The 19,061-nt window shown below is 53.1% G+C and overlaps 1 protein-coding gene across 5 annotated transcripts; it reads left to right on the forward strand.

Annotated features, from left to right (window-relative positions):
* The first annotated feature begins 153 nt into the window (after positions 1-153).
* CHRNB2 (cholinergic receptor nicotinic beta 2 subunit) lies at positions 154-18,904 on the forward strand. 5 transcript variants are annotated; one of them, XM_025997167.2, is made up of 7 exons: positions 154-468; positions 8,329-8,508; positions 9,651-9,796; positions 9,979-10,023; positions 10,469-10,578; positions 11,347-12,247; positions 15,645-18,904. In XM_025997167.2, the coding sequence occupies exons 2-7, from the start codon at positions 8,445-8,447 to the stop codon at positions 15,813-15,815; spliced, it is 1,437 nt and encodes a 478-aa protein (XP_025852952.1). In that variant the 5' UTR covers positions 154-468; positions 8,329-8,444; the 3' UTR covers positions 15,816-18,904. The 5 variants fall into 5 exon arrangements, with proteins under 5 accessions (XP_025852952.1, XP_072588563.1, XP_025852951.1 ...); XM_072732461.1 differs by lacking the exon at positions 154-468 and adding an exon at positions 8,889-9,011 and having other exon boundaries at positions 8,193-8,508; XM_072732462.1 differs by lacking the exon at positions 9,651-9,796 and having other exon boundaries at positions 333-468.
* Positions 18,905-19,061: the final 157 nt, after the last annotated feature.

Genomic DNA, 19,061 nt, shown 5'->3' on the forward strand with positions numbered 1-19,061 from the left:
CTCGCCTGCCGCCCTCCACACGTGACCCGGGGGCTTTGGGCCCGGCGCTTTCCGCGCTTCGGCGCGTGCTGACGCAGGCCGTGCGCGTGAGCGTGCGCGTGCGCCCTCCCGCCGGCGTTTCCCCGTCACGTGCCCCCGCGCCGCGTGCTCCCAGGGGCCTCCTGCGCTGGACCGGCTTCCTGCCCGGGCGCGTCTTCCCCGGCCCACGCGGCGGCGAGCCTGTGGCATGCTGGCAGGAGGCCCCGAACCCCGGCGCCCGTGCGGGGCCGGGGGCGGCGAGAGCCTGGGGAGCGGCTAGGTGGCTTGCGGGCTCGTCTCCTCCCTTCCTGCCCGCCGGGCCTCCCCGGTGACCTTGGGGTAACCACCGCTCTTCTGAGCCTCAGTTTCCTCGTTTGAGCCGTGGCGTGGGCCGGGCGGTGCACAGGACACCAAGAGGTCACCCCGCGGTGCCCAGGTCCCCCGACCGAGGTGCGGTCGCCCCTTTTGGTTCCCGTGGCAGAGGACGAGGCTGGGGACGTGGGGGCTTTGGTCGCGGGGGTACGGGGCCGAGCCAGGGTGTCCGCCATCCCCAGGGACCCCGACTCCCCCCCTCCATCCCTCTCCCCCGGCGGTGGCCCTGGCCTCTGTGGGGGTCACAGAGGGTGCGAGGGGGGTAGGGGGGGCCGGGGCCAGGAGAGTTCTGCCCACCGACCTCGCGGCCTGCCGCCCCCTCTTCCCCCGGGGCCGGCAGGGAGTACCAAGCTTTGTTGGGAGTGGACTGCGCTCTCGCTCCCGTGATAAAGGTCGTCTTGGCTGTGGAGCTCCGGGAGTCAGGAGCCGAGGTTGGATGCCGTGTTCTGTTCTTGGGGCTAATTATGTCTTTTGGGGCCGAGCCTCCTTTTCACGTCATTTTCGTGTCTGGGGATGCGAGCCTGTAGCCTCAACAACTCCTGACCTAGCCCTGTCTGTCTTGGTATCCTGCAAGCGTTTCTATCACTCCTTCTTCCCAGCTCTGTGAGGACGGCGTCTTATCCGTGTTTGCAAGAGGGGAAAGGACACAGGCTCCTAGCAGCTGCTGGCCCTGCCCGTGGGCCTTGCCTGCCCCTCGGCCTCCCCTGGTGCTTTCTCCAGAGGTTCCACACGGCTTGACTCCAGTCCAAACGAGAGAATCCCACAAATGAAACCATTAGGGAAATCTCGAATTCCATATTTTTATTTTTATTTTTTTTAAGATTTTATTTATTCATGAGAGACACAGGAAAGAGAGAGGCAAAGACAGGCGAGAAGCAGGCTCCATGCAGGGAGCCCGACACGGGACTCCATCCCGAGTCTCCAGGATCAGGCCCTGGGCTGAAGGCGGCGCTAAACCTCTGAGTTACCCAGGCTGCCCTTATTTTTTTATTTTTATTTTTTTCTTTTTAAATTACTTGTTTGTAATTCAAAGTGAGCAGGAGGGAGGAAGAGGCCGAAGGAGAGGGGAGACAGAATCCTAAGCTCCAGCTCAGCTCCAGGTAGAGCCAGAGTCGGGGCTCACTTTCATCACGGTGAGGTCATGATCTGAACCCAAACCGAGTCCCACACTTAACCCACTGAGGCGCCTCTGAACTCCATATTTTATAAAGAGTTTTACTTAGAAGAAAACAAGGTGAGGAGATGTTTCCACAGTGCTGTGCAGACAGGTCCTGCAGTGAGGGCAGACCTGTAACTTCCAGTCTCTGCTGGTGCAGCTCTGGCAGGAAGAGCCCTCTGGAGGAAGCCTAGTAGGGAGTGCTATGTAGTGTTCTGCTGACACATGCAGGGCAGGGGCATCAGGCATAAAAGCAACTGGTGCTTACAATTATTTAATGAACCCTTAGGTGCTAGGGAAGCAGGAGTGAATAAAACAAAAGCTCCCTGCTCTAGTGGGGCCTGCATTTCATTGGGGGGAGATAGATACAGCAAAGGTGACCTCTTTAACACCCACTGACTCACTAGATTTATCATGCTTACTGAGCACCTATACATGGGATGCAGGCGCTGGACATGAGGGGCCCGTCCTGCCCTTTCCCTGCATCTAGTCCAGTGGGAGGCTCCCCTGAACAAGCAGCATGCAACATTCTGACCGATGAGTTTCCTTCTGTAGGGAGGAAAGGGCTGGGTGCTGTCCCAGGCTGAAGGTATGGTGTGTGGGGAGGTTTAGAGGTTAGGACGGTGGCAGGTTAGAAGAAGAGCTAGGCTGATGGGTGCACATACAGCAGGCAGAGGTTACATCCTGGCACATGTTCAAAACTGTGTGTAGGAGCTTGGGCTTTCCTTTAAGATCAAGGAAGATGTTGACCAGGCAAGTTGCTCAGCCTGTCTGCTTTGGTTTCTGTTCCGGGAACGGGGAGATTGTCCTGGCATCTGAGGAGACCAGGTGGGATGACATGAAAAGTGCTTAGAATGGTGCACATGATAAGGAATTTTTAAGGTTTGGAAAGTAGAGAATCCGCATACCGTCTCCTAAGAAGAGAGAGGGGAGGAAAGGAAGCCAGTGGTGAAAGGTTGTCTGGGTTTTATTTACAGTACGTTGGGAAACCACTTAAGATTTTAAGCTTGGAATGGCATGATCTGATTGAAAATGTTAAAAGGTCATTTTGGCTGCTCTAAGAAAAGTAAAGTATAGAGATTTTTGTTTTTTTCTCCAAAAGGCCATGTGTTATTGAAGTGAGGACATGTGCCTGTTAGGGACAAAGTGAGTGGTTTTCTCTTTTGCTCCCAGAACCATAGTATTCTGTCTCAGACTCAATAAATACATCCTGAGCTCTTGCTCTTTGCCAGGGACTGTCGTGAACACTGGGAGGCAGTGACTCTTGGCACAGAGCAGAGGCTCCTTCCACGACAGCTGCTGCTCACGGATGGTTTTTCCTTGTGTCTCTTACTCCTGCCCTCAGAAGCACATGGTGATGGGTAAATTGGATCACTGTAAGGCAATGTGATGAACACAATAGGGATCAAGAACAGCAGGAGCCTTAAAGGGTGATACCAGGGTTAACTCCCAAGATGGAATGTGAGGAACTTACTTAGATGGAAATGGGGGGCAGTCTGAGAGAACTGAGTCCCAAAGTAGAAGGAGATCAGGAGGAAAGGTAAGGGAGAAGAGAGGATAGGTGAAGGCTCAGCATAGACAAGATCCTAAGAGTGTGGAGGTGTTCAACCCTGGAATTTTAGGCTGAGGCCCCAGGGCAACCCAGATAGTATCAGTTTACCAATACATCAGTAATTAAATGTAAAAATCTTTGATCCAGCAATGTCATTTGGAAATTATTAAAGAAATGTGCAAAAGCTTACCTGCAGTAGAACACAGTGCAGCTATTTTTTTTTTTTTAATTTTTATTTATTTATGATAGTCACACACACACACACAGAGAGAGAGGCAGAGACATAGGCAGAGGGAGAAGCAGGCTCCATGCACCGGGAGCCTGACGTGGGATTCAATCCTGGGTCTCCAGGATCGCGCCCTGGGCCAAAGGCAGGCGCTAAACCGCTGAGCCACCCAGGGATCCCCACAGTGCAGCTATTAACAATAGTTACCAAAGAATACTCACCAGCATAGAGAGGTGTTGGAGGAACAGTAAATAGAAAAGAAAGGTTACGAGTCTAGATTTATGGGATGTTCCTTTTAAAAAAAATGAGTAAAAATGTACATGACTTAGTTATGAACCCAACAAATGCATATTTTTGTACACCAAAAACATGAACAAGTACGTTCATGGCAGTATTATTTTTAATAATTCAAAACAGGAAACAACACAAATCTGACAGTAGTGGTGTGGATGAACAAGGGCATATTCACACGGAAGCATGTTCAGCAGGGCCCACAAGTCGCACTAATGTCATGTCTAAAAAAGCCACACACACAAAGATTATGATTCCATTTACTTTTTTTTAAAAGATTATTTTTGTGAGAGAGACCAGGAGTGGGGAGAGGGCAGAGGGAGAGGGAGAGACAGATTCCCTGCTGAGTAGGGAGCCGGACACAGAATGCAATCCCAGGACCCTGAGATCGTGACCTGAGCCGAAGGCAGACTCTTGACTGACTGAGCCCCCCCAGGTACCCCTATGACTCCATTTATATAAAATTTATCAGGATCCCTGGGTGGCGCAGCGGTTTGGCGCCTGCCTTTGGCCCGGGGCGCGATCCTGGAGACCCGGGATCGAGTCCCACATCGGGCTCCCGGTGCATGAAGCCTGCTTCTCCCTCTGCCTGTGTCTCTGCCTCTCTCTCTTTCTCTCTGTGACTCTCATAAATAAATAAAAAAATTTAAAAAAAATTTAAAAAATAAAATTTATCAGGTAAAGCCAATGTGTTCTATTAGAATACTGGTTATTTTTTTTTTCAGTTTTTTTGTTAATTGTGGGAAAACACGTGTAACATAGGATTTACACATTGTAACCACTTTAAAGTGTACAGTCCAGTGGCATTCCATACATCAACAGTATTGTATACTCATGATCTCTTTTAGTTCTAGAACTTTAAGCAGCCTCCCCCCAACTCTGCCCTCCCTCTATCATGTTCCTTTTGAAAAGGAGGCAATAATGACTGGGAGGGAACATAATGGGAAATTCTGGATCTTGGTAATGTTCTATTTTTTTTTTTTATCTGGGTAGGACTAATGGATGTGTTCGTGTGAAAATTTAGCTATGCACTTGTAATTTATATATGTTTTGCATATAATATCTAAGTACACATGGGTAAATTTAGAGGTACATAATATTCGTATAGATACCTGTCATATAGATATTATATGTATACTGTATATATTTTATTAATGTATAAATATTTAAATATTTGTATGTAAAGTGCTAACAGTTATTTTTTCCTAAGAGGTAGTATTATGAACTTTTTGGACTTTGTGTAGCTAATTGGTGTTTTCCAATCGGTCTTCATGAATATGTATTACTGTGGTGATAGTTTTTTTTTTTTTAATTTTTTTTTTAATTTTATTTATTTATGATAGTCATACAGAGAGAAAGAGAGAGGCAGAGACAGAGGCAGAGGGAGAAGCAGGCTCCATGCGCCGGGAGCCTGATGTGGGATTCGATCCCGGGTCTCCAGGATCGCGCCCTGGGCCAAAGGCAGGCGCCAAACCGCTGCGCCACCCAGGGATCCCTGTGGTGATAGTTTTTAACAATTAAATAGTTTTTAATTTTAAAATAACTTAAATAAAAGAAAGTAGCATTAATTGTAGTGCTTCACAAGAGAAAATGTCCCTTACCATCAGAGGCAATGGAGTGTCCCACCAGAACTTTTCCTGGTCACGGTTTTGCTTCAGGGCTGAGCCTTCTAGATGTGAGCATCCCTGCATGATTCTCTCCCTGACTGCGTTTCTTTTTGTGGGTGTGCGAGGAGCGAGCGAGCGTGTGTGAGACATGAGGGAAGGCGGTCCAGCTCTCCTTGGCCACTGGGTGGTTGTACTCAGAGGACTCCCTGCTGAGCTGGAATTAAACTTGAAGTAAAGCTCACTTCTCAGCACATAGACTAAAACAGTAGAGTAGCATGGCCCCTGGGCAAGGCTGACTTGCAAATTCGTGAAGTGTTCCGTATTTTATTTAAAAAAAAAAAAAAAGGGAGGGGATGCCTGAGTGGCTCAGGGGTTGAGCATTTGCCTTTGGACTGGGGCCTGATCCTGGAGACCCAGGATCGAGTCCCACATTGGGCTCCCTGCATGGAGCCTGCTTCTTCCTCTTCCTGTGTCTCTGCCTCTCTATCTCTCATGAATAAATAAATAAAATCTTAAAAAAAAAAAAAAAAAACGTGAAGCAAAACCTGGGGAATCTCAAAAGAAAAGATAGAGGTCACGGTGAACAGGCCACATAGATGGCCTGAAAGGAGCGCCAAGGAGCTGTCAAGAGCTTCAAGCAAGCAAGCAAGCAAGCAGATGACCATCTGGTCCATCATCCCAGAAACCAGCAACCACTCCAGAGAGAGATTTTCATAGGAGCTTTCCTCAGTCACTGTGCATCCACCAAAAGAAAAAAGTGCTAAGTACCAAGTATATCTGTGTGTGCAGTCACTGGTCCTCTTGGTAAGGACTTTGAAATGCCTTTAAGGCACCTGTGTTGCAAGCTTCCTTCTCTGAAATCTGTTTCATCTCCACTTCTTGCAGATGCTCAGGCACTGTTACCTTCCCCTCCTCTTTGCACCTTGTTCACTTCTCTGCCTGAATAGCCACCACACTGTGATCTCCTTAATAGCTGGGTCCTTTGGTCACTGTATCAACACATATACAACCCTTGAAAACCACTAGATACCCAACAAATGTTGATCTGAATTGTTGAAGGTGGGTCTTTTCCCCACCTTTGACCCTTTCATCAAATACAGTAGTGGCACACATTTCTTCTCTTTTCCTTAAGGCTTTTCTTCTCCACTCCTTTCCACGCTTCCAAGATCTCTTTGATTCTTAAGAGATCATTACATGTTCATGCATCCATTTTTCCTGGAGCTTGTGCTGCAGGTCTTAGCCCCCACTGCCATGTGCATTATGGGGTCTGTGGCCACCCACTTCTCCCTTTCTGGTACTTGTCTTGTTTTTGCTGTTCAGTTTGAGGAACAGGGCATGTTAAATAAGTTGATTTTAGCTGAGCTTTTAAAAAGGAATTTCCTGGGTGGTTGAGCCCAGTGGTTGAGCATCTGCCTTAGGCTCAGGTCATGGTCCCAGGGCCCTGGGATCAAGTCCCACATCGAGCTCCCCACAGGGAGTCTGCTTCTCCCTTTGTCTATGTCTCTGCCTCTCTCTGTGTCTCTCATGAATAAATAAATAAAATCTTCAAACTGTTTAAAAATAAAGAATTTTCCCTACACTAGAAGATGTTGGTCCTATACCAGCCCCTTTGCTTATTGTTGAGCTGTCGTGACCAGACTGGCCCTGTGCTGGTTCGTGGTCTAGCAGTAGAGGCAGCCACTGCCTTTGGTTGACTCCTTTCTTCACTGGGCAGCTTTGCAAACGTACAGCAGGGCACAGCTTCCTTGAAGAAGTGACACTTCTGTCAAGTGATCAAAGTTTCACTCAAAGGAGGTGGCTGAGGGGGGACCCCTGGGTGGCTCAGCAGTTGAGCATCTGCCTTCAGCTCAGGGGATGATCCCGGGTCCTGGGATCAAGCCCTACATTGGGCTCCTGCATGGAGCCTGCTTCTCCCTCTGGCTGTGTCTCTACCTCTCTCTCTCTGTCTCTCATGAATAAATAAAATCTTAAAAAAAAAAAAAAAAAAGGCGGCTGAGGGGAAATGTGATAAAATAGCCAAGGGAACTACATGTTTATTTTTATTTATTTATTTATTTATTTATTTTGGGAACTACATGTTTAAAAGGCCCTGAAGTGTGGGGGATGGGACAGATGTGGGGTGGAGAGCGTTCATAGTCTTAGAGAGTGTTCAGAGTCTTAGAGACCTCACCAGCAGTGGGATGTGGAGCTGGGTATAGTGGTCCAGACCAGGTTGAAGAAGGAGGCAGAGATGGAAAAAGACAGAGCCTGGACGTATGATAAGGCTGCTTTCGTCAGGAATCTTTTAGTTGCAAGTGACAAAAATCCACCTAAGAGAAAAGGGAAGACTTGATTGACTCAGAAGCTGAAAGTGCAGGGCTTTCCTGGTCAAAGATGTCATTGGGTTGTGAATCCTCTGTCTCACGTTTGCTCTTCTTTGCATTAGCTTCATTCTTAGGTCGGCCTCTGTGAAAATGGTCCTTGGATCCCCTTTGTAACACAGAAGCCAAACCCTGCAGTGAAAGGGAGTAAGGGCCACTTACCCTTCCAATCGTGAAAGTTGCTTTCTTTTCAGGCCCCCGGGGGAGGGCAGGAAGCTTGGCCTTTGAGGGAGTTTTCCGACGCAGAGAAGGGGACAGATGACTGTTTCCAGACTCTGAAGTTGTTTGCTTTTTAAAAATAGCCAACCCACAGCCCCTGTCTCTTTCTGGAAGGGCCTACAATGCATTTTCCCAGCTGCATCCTGAGTCCCCCAGAGAATCAGTATCATTTGGATTAGTAAGAGCAAAGAAGGAAGACGGGAGCCCCAGAAACTCCTCCCGACTCCCCGCCGGGTCCTGACCTATTGGTCTTCCCCGCGCTGCTGCTTCCCGCCCTTCTCAGAGTCCTCCCGGTCCCTGCCCCCACTGCAGGCTCCAGCACTCCCCCATCCGGTGAGCTGGCTGAGCAGCAGAACGTCCCACCCAGGGACGCCCCTTTTTTTCTGGGCTCTGGTGCTTCCGCCTCCGGGGCGGAGACTCCTCCCGCTCACCGTCCGAGTTGTGTTCCCGGCAAGAGCAGCCGGAAAAGCCTCCGTCTGCTCAGGCCGGTGCTAGCAAGAAGCCTGGTCTCTCCCGCATCCCCATAGCCCCGGACAACCGCAGCCCCGTAGCCCCGAACCCCCGACGCCCCGCGGCCCCGCGCAGGGCCCCTCTGGCGGCGTGGGCGCGGCTTCAGCACCGCGGACAGCACCCCGCCCCCGGCATGGCAACGCGCTCCGGGCCCGCAGCGCTGCTGCTGGGCTTTGGCCTCCTCGGGCTGCACGCAGGTAAGGATCGCGCTTCTAGCTGGAAGGGGGATCCCCAGAGGTGGGGGGCGCCAGGAAGACCGAGCTGGAATGATGACGTTCTCGCAGGAGTAGGCGACGCAAGGAATCGAGGGAGATCTGGGCAATGGTGGGGATGGCAAGGGCACCGGCAGGGAGGAGGGGGGGGTCTCCCCAGGCTTTCTGGGGTGGCAGGAGCTCACACTCTGCGGTTGAGATGCCATTTGACTTCTCGTGAAACATTATCTCCAGAACTCTACCTGGATGGGCACCTTCCCTTAGCGCTCCATCATTTCCTGTGCCCCACATTGGGTTCCTAAGTCTGGCCACTCCACAGGGACCAGACAGGAAGGGGACTGAGTGACTTCTCTACTCTCTTGTAGGGTGGGATACAAGACTTCCAAGGGAAGACGCTCTGCCAGGCTGGAGCTCTGAGGGCCAGGCTGGAGCTCTGAGGGAGTGGGGTACATTTGTGCAGAGTTGCAGGACAGTCTATGCAGGGGCAGGTACAAAGTGATTGTACAACTAAACAAGCTTCCCACACCTGCATGCTATCTCATGGGAGGTGCGCTCCCGTGTGTGTGGAATTGGGGACTGACACACAGCACAGGGAGCCCAGCCATCCACCCCAAACCAGTGTCTTTGAAGGTGGGGATGGGATGGGGTCAAAACCGAAAGTCACGTGTGGAGGCACCTCATGTTCCTTGTATACACAGATGGACCTGGACTGAGGAGAAAGGTTGTGGAACATAAGGAGCTGTTCCCTTTCACCACCACCCAAAACCCTCCTTGAATTGGAGAGATCTTTTAGGAGAAGCCATGAAAACATGAAATCTCATGTTTTTTGAAGCCACGGTTTGAGATCTTGCAGGAATAGCAGGTTTCCACTAACCTAGAAGACTGGGTTTTTAGTCTGGAAATATCTGTGTGGTGTCCCCAGCCAGTGAACTCAGAGAAGTGCTTCTCTATGAGGGACCCCATGGGATAACATAAGCATTTTGCTGTACCCTTAGGGATGGAGTGGTGGGAAGCTCCTGTTTTGGCCTGGTTGCCCCACTGGTCTAGAGAGAATGGGATGCTAGGTGGGCCCTCCTTGCCTACTTCCTTCCTTCCTGCCAACCCCCACCCCCCACCCCCCTGCCCAGGAGTCTGGGGCACTGACACAGAGGAGCGGCTAGTGGAGCATCTCCTGGATCCTTCCCGGTACAACAAGCTCATTCGCCCGGCCACCAATGGCTCTGAGCTGGTGACGGTACAGCTCATGGTGTCCCTGGCCCAGCTCATTAGTGTGGTGAGTGGGGGTCCCAAACTCTCTGCCCAGCTATGGAAGTCAGAACAGCCAGAATGGATTCACATGTGTGCTTATTCCTCTGGAGTTCCCAAGGCTTGGGGAGCTATGGGAAGGGCCATGGGTGGTTGTGGTGAGCCTGCAGGCTGGGAGGCCTTCTTGGCAGCTTCTCTTCTTCCCTGCAGCATGAGCGGGAGCAGATCATGACCACCAATGTATGGTTGACCCAGGTTAGTGCTTTTCCTGCCCAGTCCACATCCCTGGTCTCCTCTTGCCTCTCTCTCTCTCTCTCTCTCTCTTTTTTTTTTTTTTTTGCATGTGCTTTTCCTTCTTTTAATCTCCTCAAAAAAGACAGAAAGATACAGATTTGTTGGAGTGCTAAATAACTGGATCTGAAACTTGGTTCTTCCACTCACCAGCTCTTTGACTTTGAATATGTTAAATTCTATAAGATTCATTTTCCTATTTGTAAAATGTAGATTCTAATATCTTGGCTTAGATGTGTAAATTAAATGAGAAAGTGTCTTATGAGCCACATCTGCTGAACAGAGAAGTCACTGTGGGGAGGGGATGGATTTTGAAAACCTCCTCAAGCCAGACTGCCCCCCCCTTGTCCTTGACCTTGAGCCTCACCAAGGGCATGGGCTGGTAATGCTCCCTCTCTCCCTGTCCCAGGAATGGGAGGACTATCGCCTTACCTGGAAGCCTGAGGAGTTTGACAACATGAAGAAAGTTCGGCTCCCTTCCAAACACATCTGGCTCCCAGACGTGGTCCTATACAACAAGTAGGTGGCCTTGGAGCAATGAGAAGGCTGGAGGACACCACAAGAATGCTCTGGGAGGGAAGGGGTCTTAAGGAATGTAAATTAGCTCATGCTGCAGGACAGAAGGGACTTGTCACTGGCACAGAACCAGACTGGTGAAGTGTAATGTGGAGAACTTGGATGACTACAAGGTAATTTGGGTCATAGCCAGGTCCCTCCCAGCCAACATGAGTCCCACGGTTTGGAGCTGCAGTGGGATATAAATAAAGATTGACAGCCCCAGTGTCTATACTGACTCAAGAATAGGCTTTCCTAGAGGATTGTCCAGGGTCAAAGAACCAGTTTCTCTTTCCTGCAATAATCCCACTTACCTCTGAGATCCCAAATCACTAGTGAGGTGCATCTCCTCTCCCACTCACCTCTGTCCCCCTCATAGCTTGGTGCTCCTTACTCTGGCCCCCATGGCTCCCCCAGCTTCTCCAAACTCGCGTGGAGCAACCAGCTGGCACAATGCACAACAAGTAGCAGACAGCCCCCCTCATCCACCCTCTTCTGCCTCCAAAAGGCCTCAGGGGCCTCCTGGCCACCAACTCATCCATATCCTCTTCTTGCTCAGCTCCTGCCCCACCTCTGGATGCCCCAGATGGTTACCCTCAGACCTGGGTTTCCTGCCCAGAGGGTTTCCCACTCCTATCTCCCTTGGCTTTCTTCTCTTCCCGCTCAGGGCGGAGTTGATGGCTGGGGTGCAGGAGTGCTTGAGCCCGGCTTACCGTGCTCATCTCTTGACAGTGCTGATGGCATGTATGAGGTGTCCTTCTATTCCAACGCCGTGGTCTCCTATGATGGCAGCATCTTTTGGCTGCCGCCAGCCATCTACAAGAGCGCATGCAAGATCGAAGTCAAGCACTTCCCCTTTGACCAACAGAACTGCACCATGAAGTTCCGCTCGTGGACCTATGATCGGACAGAGATCGACCTGGTGCTCAAGAGTGACGTGGCCAGCCTGGACGACTTCACCCCCAGTGGCGAGTGGGACATCGTGGCGCTGCCCGGCAGGCGCAACGAGAACCCAGACGACTCTACCTATGTGGACATCACGTACGACTTCATCATCCGGCGCAAGCCACTCTTTTACACCATCAATCTCATCATCCCCTGTGTGCTCATCACCTCGCTGGCCATTCTGGTCTTCTACCTGCCATCTGACTGCGGCGAGAAGATGACACTGTGCATCTCTGTGCTGCTGGCGCTCACTGTCTTCCTGCTGCTCATCTCCAAGATCGTGCCGCCCACATCCCTAGACGTGCCGCTCGTTGGCAAGTACCTCATGTTTACCATGGTGCTGGTCACCTTCTCCATCGTCACCAGCGTCTGCGTGCTCAACGTGCACCACCGCTCGCCCACCACGCACACCATGGCTCCCTGGGTCAAGGTGGTCTTCCTGGAGAAGCTGCCCACGCTGCTCTTCATGCAGCAGCCGCGCCACCGTTGTGCCCGCCAGCGCTTGCGCCTAAGGCGGCGGCAGCGCGAGCGCGAGGCGGGTGCCCTCCTCTTCCGAGAAGCCCCGGGGGAGTCGTACTCCGGGTCTGCGCGCGGCGGGGTGGGGACAGATGGCTGTGGCCTCCGCTCGGCGGTGGATGGCGTGCGCTTCATCGCGGACCACGTGCGCAGTGAGGATGACGACCAGAGCGTGAGTGGCGCGGCTGCGCGGGGCTAACAGCGTGGGCTTCCAGGAGGCGGCGGCGGCGCGGGGAGTGGCGTTAGTAGGAGTCTGACAGGCCGGGGCGGACGTGCCGGTGGGGTTAGGGTAGGGGGACACGGGGGAAGCCATGACCCCCCAGAGACCCGAGGCCCTCTGGTCCCCGAGTTGGAGCTGGTGCCCGGAGGAGTCCCTCGTGCGCCTCATGGCGGACAGAATTGGAGGTCAAAGGTGGGAGGTGAAGGGGTTCCGTGAGGTGGGGGGCAGGGGCCCAAGTCCACACATCTTTCCTTGGTCTTGGGCCCTGGTTTGGAGGAGGGGTAGGTGGAGGCTGGGGCTTCCCAGAGCATCCCCCGCTGTGCGCACACCCGGCTCTTTTCTTCCAAGAGGGGAGCTTTCCTGATGGGCGGAGGGCAGGCCAGGCCCCGGAGACAGGAGCACGGAGCTGGGCGCAAGGCCTCTCAGACTTAGCTGGGTGTGGTGCTCCATCCACATCCCGCCACCGTCCGGCTTCTCCTGCAGTCTCCCTATCTTTTAGTAAATGGCATCATGGTCCAACCAACAGTCCAGACTGAAAGCCTGGAGTGATTCTTGACTCCTCTCTCTAACTGTCCCCTCCGTGCACATCAGCCGAAGTCCTGTCCTATGAGCACAATGTCCACAATACTTCTCAGCTGTTTCCTTCCTCGTCCATCTCCAGGGTACTCCCCTGGCCCTAGGCCTCCACCAGCTCTTGCTGGACCATGCAGAATCTCTTGCTGGTCTTCCTGAATCAGCTTTATTCTCTTCCATCCAAATAGACAATATCTCCTTCTCAAATCTTGTGCCTTCTCCTCCCTGGCTCAGGATTTTCTGCCTGGAATGCCCTTCTTTTCCTTTTAAAAAATATTATTACTGGGGCGCCTGGGTGGCTCAGTCAGGTAAGCATCCGACTTTTGAGTTTGGCTCAGGTCATGATCTCAAAGTCCTGGGATTGAGCCCCGCGTCTGGCTCTGTGCTCAGTGAGGAGTCTACTTGAGATTCTTTCCCTCCCCCTTTGCCTCTCCCCCTATGCTCTTTCTCTCCCCTCCCAAATCTTTTGAAAGAAAAGTATTATTATTGCTATTAACATTTGCTCTCCTGTTTGAGAGAAAGTTGCAGACATTGTGACCATTTATCCTGAATACTTCACTGTCCTGACAGTAGGGATGTTGTCTTGCATAACTAGGATCAATGATCAAATTCAGGAAAATCAACATCCATATAATATCTTTAACTGATACAGAATCCATATTAAAAGTTTTCAGGGGGGGATCCCTGGGTGGCGTAGCGGTTTAGCGCCTGCCTTTGGCCCAGGGCGCGATCCTGGAGATCCAGGATCGAATCCCATGTTGGGCTCCCGGTGCACGGAGCCTGCTTCTCCCTCTGCCTATGTCTCTGCCCCCCCCCCCCCCTGTGACTATCATAAATAAATAAATAAATAAATTTAAAAAAATTAAAAAAATAAAAGTTTTCAGGGGATGCCTGGGTGGCTCAGCGGTTGGGTGTCTGCCTTTGATTCAAGGCATGATCCTGGATTCCCGGGATCCAGTTCCACATTGGGCTCCCTGTGAGGAGCCTGCTTCTCCCTCTGCCTGTGTCTGTGCCTCTCTTTCTATGTCTCTCATGAATAAATAAAATCTTTTTATTTTTAATATTATTTATTTATTTATTTATTTCATCATAAAAAATTTTTTTCAGGTCTTGGGGCTCCTGGGTGGCTCACTTGGTTAAGTGTCCAACTTTTGGTTTCAGCTCAGGTCATAAACTCAAGGGTTGTGATGGGGTCCTGTGTCTGACTCTGTGCTCAGTGTGGCGTCCACTTGAGATTCTCTGTTCCTCTGCCCCCTCCCCAACCCCCCATCTGTGCATTCTCTCTCTCTCTCTCTCACAAATAAATAGAGAAGCCTGGGTGGCTCAGTGGTTGAGCGTCTGCCTTTGGGTCAGAGTGTGATCACGGTTTGGGGACCGGGTGAGGGGATCCCTGTGAGTGATCCCAGTTTGAGGATCCCTGTGAGGAGCCTGTTTCTCCCTCTGCCTATGTCTCTGCCTCTCTCTCTGTGTCTCTCATGAATAAATAAATAAAATCTTTAAAAAAAAAACCCACAAATAAATAGATCTTAAAAAAAAAAAGTTTCCCAGCTTTCTCAGCAATGTCCTTTGGAGCGCTCTCCCATCCTGATCAGGTTCTCAAGTTGCATTTAGCTGTTCTTTTTTTTCCTTTGATCTGCAACAGTTTCTCAGCTTTGGTTTTCATGGCATCAACATTTTGAGGGATGCAGGCTGGCAGAAGGGCCCTCAGTTTGGGTTTGCCTGCTTGACTTTGTTCCTGCCACAGCTGGCTCCTTCTTGCTTTTCAGATGTGACCTCAGGTGTCACTTCCTCAAAGAGGCCATCCCAGGCTAGACCCCTCCAAGTGTCTCAGTCCCGACTTTCCTTAGAAGCACCCACTGGCATGTGATTATTTTATTTGGGCCCCCTTCCCTTGGTGGACTGTAAGCCACAGCAGTAACCAGCATGGCATGGACAAGCCCGTTACTCAGTGGTTGACCAGGTCAACGGACACAACGGCCTCCTTCTCAGACCTCCAGGGGGATGTGTGCCAAGGCCCTGACTCGGGCTGAGTGAAGGAGCTCTGAGGGGAGGCCGGCCCTGGAAGCAGGCCCTGTGATAGCTGTCCGACTTAGATGTCCTCTTTCCAAGGACCAGTCCTCACACTGGGGTTGCCTGTGTGGTGGAGGTGGCACCATTGGACGGGGCTCCCAGGTAGTCACGTAAGGAGGGAGGCCTGCAGGGACACCCAGGTACCGGCACTCTGTTGCAGGTGCTGGGATTACAGAATGCATCTGGTAGGGTCTCTGTCATTTAGGAGCTCAACACTGGCTGGGGTGGGCTGGGGAGGCCGTAATGTGATCAAGACATGTCCACACTGCTGAGAAAGTGCAGAGAGTGTCAGCAAAGATCACTTCATAGAAGAGGTAACGTTTAGTTTGGGCTGTAGAGGATGTGTAGGAGTTTACCAGGCAGAGGAAGGGAAGGCTGGAATGGTAGACAGAAAGGCACAGCAATGTGAGAGCATGCACCAAGCTGTGGTAAGTCTGGGGTCTCGGGCAGGAGAGGAAAGCACATGTGGAGGCTCAGATTTGTTGTGGGTGGGTCTTGAACCCAAATTTGGGAGTTTGGATGACCCCGGGAGGTGGTGGGGCTGCTAGAGGCTTTTCAGCAGATAAGTTTGGAGCTGCGCTCTGGGGTCATGGAGGGTCGCAGAGCAGGGAGGGTGTGTGTGTGGTGAGACCTGTGATTTCCCATCCACACTCCTGTCCTGCACTGTGCGATTCATAACCCGGCCTCCCTTGTCTCATCTGTGCAGGTGAGTGAGGACTGGAAGTATGTCGCCATGGTGATTGACCGCCTGTTCCTTTGGATCTTTGTCTTCGTCTGTGTGTTTGGCACTATCGGCATGTTCCTGCAACCTCTGTTCCAGAACTATTCTGCGGCCACCTTCCTGCACACGGACCACTCGGCCCCCAGCGCCAAGTGAGGCCCTCCCCAGCTCTCAGCTCCTCCACCCCGCTCTCCGTTGACAGTAGTTTGGGGATAGGAGGGACAGGGAGGCTACAGGTGGGGGGGTGTGCTGCCCCCAATCCAGCCTTCCCGCCACCTGAGCCCCTCCCAGCACACCCCCAGGCCCAACCGGCTGCTGCCCTGCCCCAGCCCCACACTAGTGCTGCTGGTCAGGCATGGAAGCTGAGGGTGTGGATGTGGGGCGTCCCACCCCAGGAAAGCATGAAGGGGACACAGCCCCAAGGCCTCTGACGTGGTGCCGAACTGACAGCATGTGGTGGGCTGATGTCATAGTAGCTCTGAGGGACGAGCAGGAGGAGGGCCCTGTGGGACTGGATTTGGCCCCTTCCTAAGGACTTGGCCTCTGGGCTGTGGTCAGACCCCTAGGGGGCCTCCGAGGCCCCTCAGCCCCTTGCTTCCATGGGCTCTGGAGCCTAGCCCCAGGTCCTGCACCCTGTCCCTGCATGTCCCCCCACTTCCTTTCTTGCTCAAACTGGGCTGGGCAGCAAAGGAGCCCCTGGTTCCATGTCTTCCGGTGACCTGCGCAGAGCCCACCCAGATCCTTGCAACTCTGCACAACATGCGAACTCACGGCTGTCCCTCCCTGCAGGAACTGCCCGGGTAGCAGGGGTCAGTCAAGTAATGCTGTTAGCTCTAAGAAGCCCCAGCCTTTCTGCCTGCGGTGCTGCCCACCCTCCCCACCAGCCGGGGTGAAGCAGAACCTCCTTGCTGTCCTTAGCTCCTCAGGAAGCACGGCCTCTGCTTCTGTCCTGTGGGCTTAGGAGGCTGTGTCTTGACCCTGCTTCCAGCGACTAGCTGGGGACCACCTGGCTTCTTAGCCTAGGAAACAGACCTCCTACGGGCCTTCTGCCCCCACCCCTGACCCGTGACTGGGTCTGATTTGGGGTCCCACTGGTCCTCATTGCCAGGCCAGCAGGTGGCCAGTCACAGAGGGGTCAGCGTGCCCAGTGCACCCAAAGGGCTGGCCAATGCAGATCATGCTCTCTTCAGGATCCCGGCTGGACACAGGTTCTGTAGGCACAGCAGCAGTGCAGGCGGCACTGACGGGCTTGGGGGACAAGCAGCATAGGCCACAGGGAGGATAGTCTCGGTGTGGATTTGAGTCCTGGCTCACACCTGCTCTCTCAGCCGCTGGGAGCACATCTCTGCCTTGCTTGGCCTCAGCGACCTCATCTCTAACATGGGGACAGCAGCGCCCCCTTTGTGAGTTGGCTGTACAGAGGGAGGGAGGTTCGTGAAGAAGCTGTCTGTACTTGGCACAGGGCGGAGATGTGACAAGTGTGCAGTGGGCTCACCCAACTGTTTCTCTCTTCCTTGTGCAAACTGAATCCCCTGAAGCAGGGTGGGACCTGGGGGGGCCGGGCACGGGAGAAACATCGCAGGGGGGCTTGGTGGGTCTGATGGCTGTGCCACTCCGGAGTGTGCCTTTGGCAAAGCGCCATTCCAGCCCTGGGCTGAGCTTGGCCCTGGGCTCCTCCTAACCCGGGTGAACTCGGGGCCCCTGGGCTGACCTAGTCCTGCCCCGGATGGATGGTAAGCCAGCAGCTGAGCATGCTGTGCCTCAGCACTTTTCCCCAGCTGCCCAGGTGGGCTCATGCCGTGTCTTCTGAGGGGTGTTGGGGACTGTGCAGACAGTGCTTTTCTGTCTGCTTTTCTAGAGCAGCAAATTGGGAGTTGCCTGTATTGTGCCTGTACCACCTGCAAATTCCTAGGGAGAGCAACTGGAGAGGAACCCTCCCCCCAGGGGTGGGGTGCCAGCCCGAGGCCTCCCATCTACCTGTCCTAGGCTCCTGGCCTCATCCTGGACCACACGGGGAGGCCTCTGCCACGGAGGCCTGATGGACAACTCTGCCAGCTCCCTGCTTTAGGACTGCTCATGCATGGCTGTGGTCCAAGCAGGTCACCAGAAATGCTCGAGGGGCTTCAGGCCCCAGCTTACCCAGCTCTCCACAAGCATCTGACATGTAAGGAAACTGAGGCCAGGAGATGGCTGCCTTACTTTGCACAAGCACTGGGCTCTGACCCTGCTCGTTCTCAGTGGTGACGTGAGGGTGGCCAAGCCTGCTGAGGAAAGGCCGCCCGTGACGGGGCTGAGTGGGCAGGGCCTTTGGGGCAGTGCCATCCCCTCCATGTCTGGGTGCAGCTCTCTGTGGGGACATGCCAGCAGTGGGGAGGGGAGGGCACAGATGGGAGTTGGAGCCTTGGGAGCACCGGAAGGTCCATTGAGGGTGGTCCCTTGTCCCTCCCTTGGTGCTGTCTGGGGCTCCCCACCCCTGCCCAGCGCTGGGTGCCCTCAGTGTGGAGAGGGCACTGCAGACACTGGGCTGGGGAAGCAGGCTGGACAGCAGGGTCACAGGCCATCTGAAAACCACTTTTTCTGAGGAGAGGGCCTGGGCAGACTCTGCTTCGGGTCGCTGGTGCTGCTGCAAGAAAGTGGTTTCTTGGCGGCTAGGTGTCTCATATGGCAGTAGCTAGACTATGTTACTGAAGACTTGAAAGCAAACGAGGCATGGAAGCCTCACAGCTGGCCTTCTGTGTGGAGGAGGCCTGTCCGTGTAGGGAGGCTGAGGCAGGGAAGGCTCTGGGTGGAATTGGGGGACACGACTCCTGTCTCCTCCCAGCCCCAGGCCTTTGCCTGCAGGGAAGGGGCCCCTGTTGATGGAAGCCTCACTCAGAGGTGGAGGGACCACTGGGCCTCGCGGCAGGCTGATGGAGAGCCAGGGGCATGTAGGACTCGGTTCCGGCTCTCAGGCATGGCCACACAGTCCCTTGGTCCAGCAGGTGTTGCCCATCACGTGCCCAGGCTGGAGTGAGAGCCAGTGGCACCTTTCAGTGTTTGGCCAGCAGGCCCAAGTGACCAGGGTGAATGTCCTGTGGCTCCTAAGGGACTGCAGGTCTAGGAGTTGCTGAGGTGCCCCCCGACCCCGAGCTTCCTGCCCAGCCTTGGCCTCCCCTGTCTCTGCTTCTGGAATATTTGCACTGGTCTAGCCAGGCCAGATTCATTAGGAACTCAAGATTCTTGCAAAGAAAAGTTGTTTCCAAAGACGTATTGTCTCTCTGTTGTATCTGGGGGCAGGGTTGGCAGATGTGGGAAAGCGGGGGCGGTGAGGGGAGCTGGAGAAATTGGACTTGTGAGGCATGAAAGTACGAGAACCTGAAGGTGAGCAGTTACTTTGATTTCTGGGATTTGTGCTTTACAAGG

Source organism: Vulpes vulpes, chromosome 13 (genome assembly GCF_048418805.1).
Source record: "Vulpes vulpes isolate BD-2025 chromosome 13, VulVul3, whole genome shotgun sequence".
Taxonomy (NCBI): domain Eukaryota; kingdom Metazoa; phylum Chordata; class Mammalia; order Carnivora; family Canidae; genus Vulpes; species Vulpes vulpes.

Coding starts and splice junctions, on each gene's coding strand:
- CHRNB2 (XM_072732461.1), top strand. CDS start 8,445: ATGGCAACGCGCTCCGGGCCCGCAGCGCTGCTGCTGGGCTTTGGCCTC. Junction 9,012..9,650: donor GACAGTCTATGCAGGGGCAG/GTACAAAGTGAT, acceptor CCCCCTGCCCAG/GAGTCTGGGGCACTGACACA. Junction 12,248..15,644: donor GTGAGGATGACGACCAGAGC/GTGAGTGGCGCG, acceptor TCATCTGTGCAG/GTGAGTGAGGACTGGAAGTA.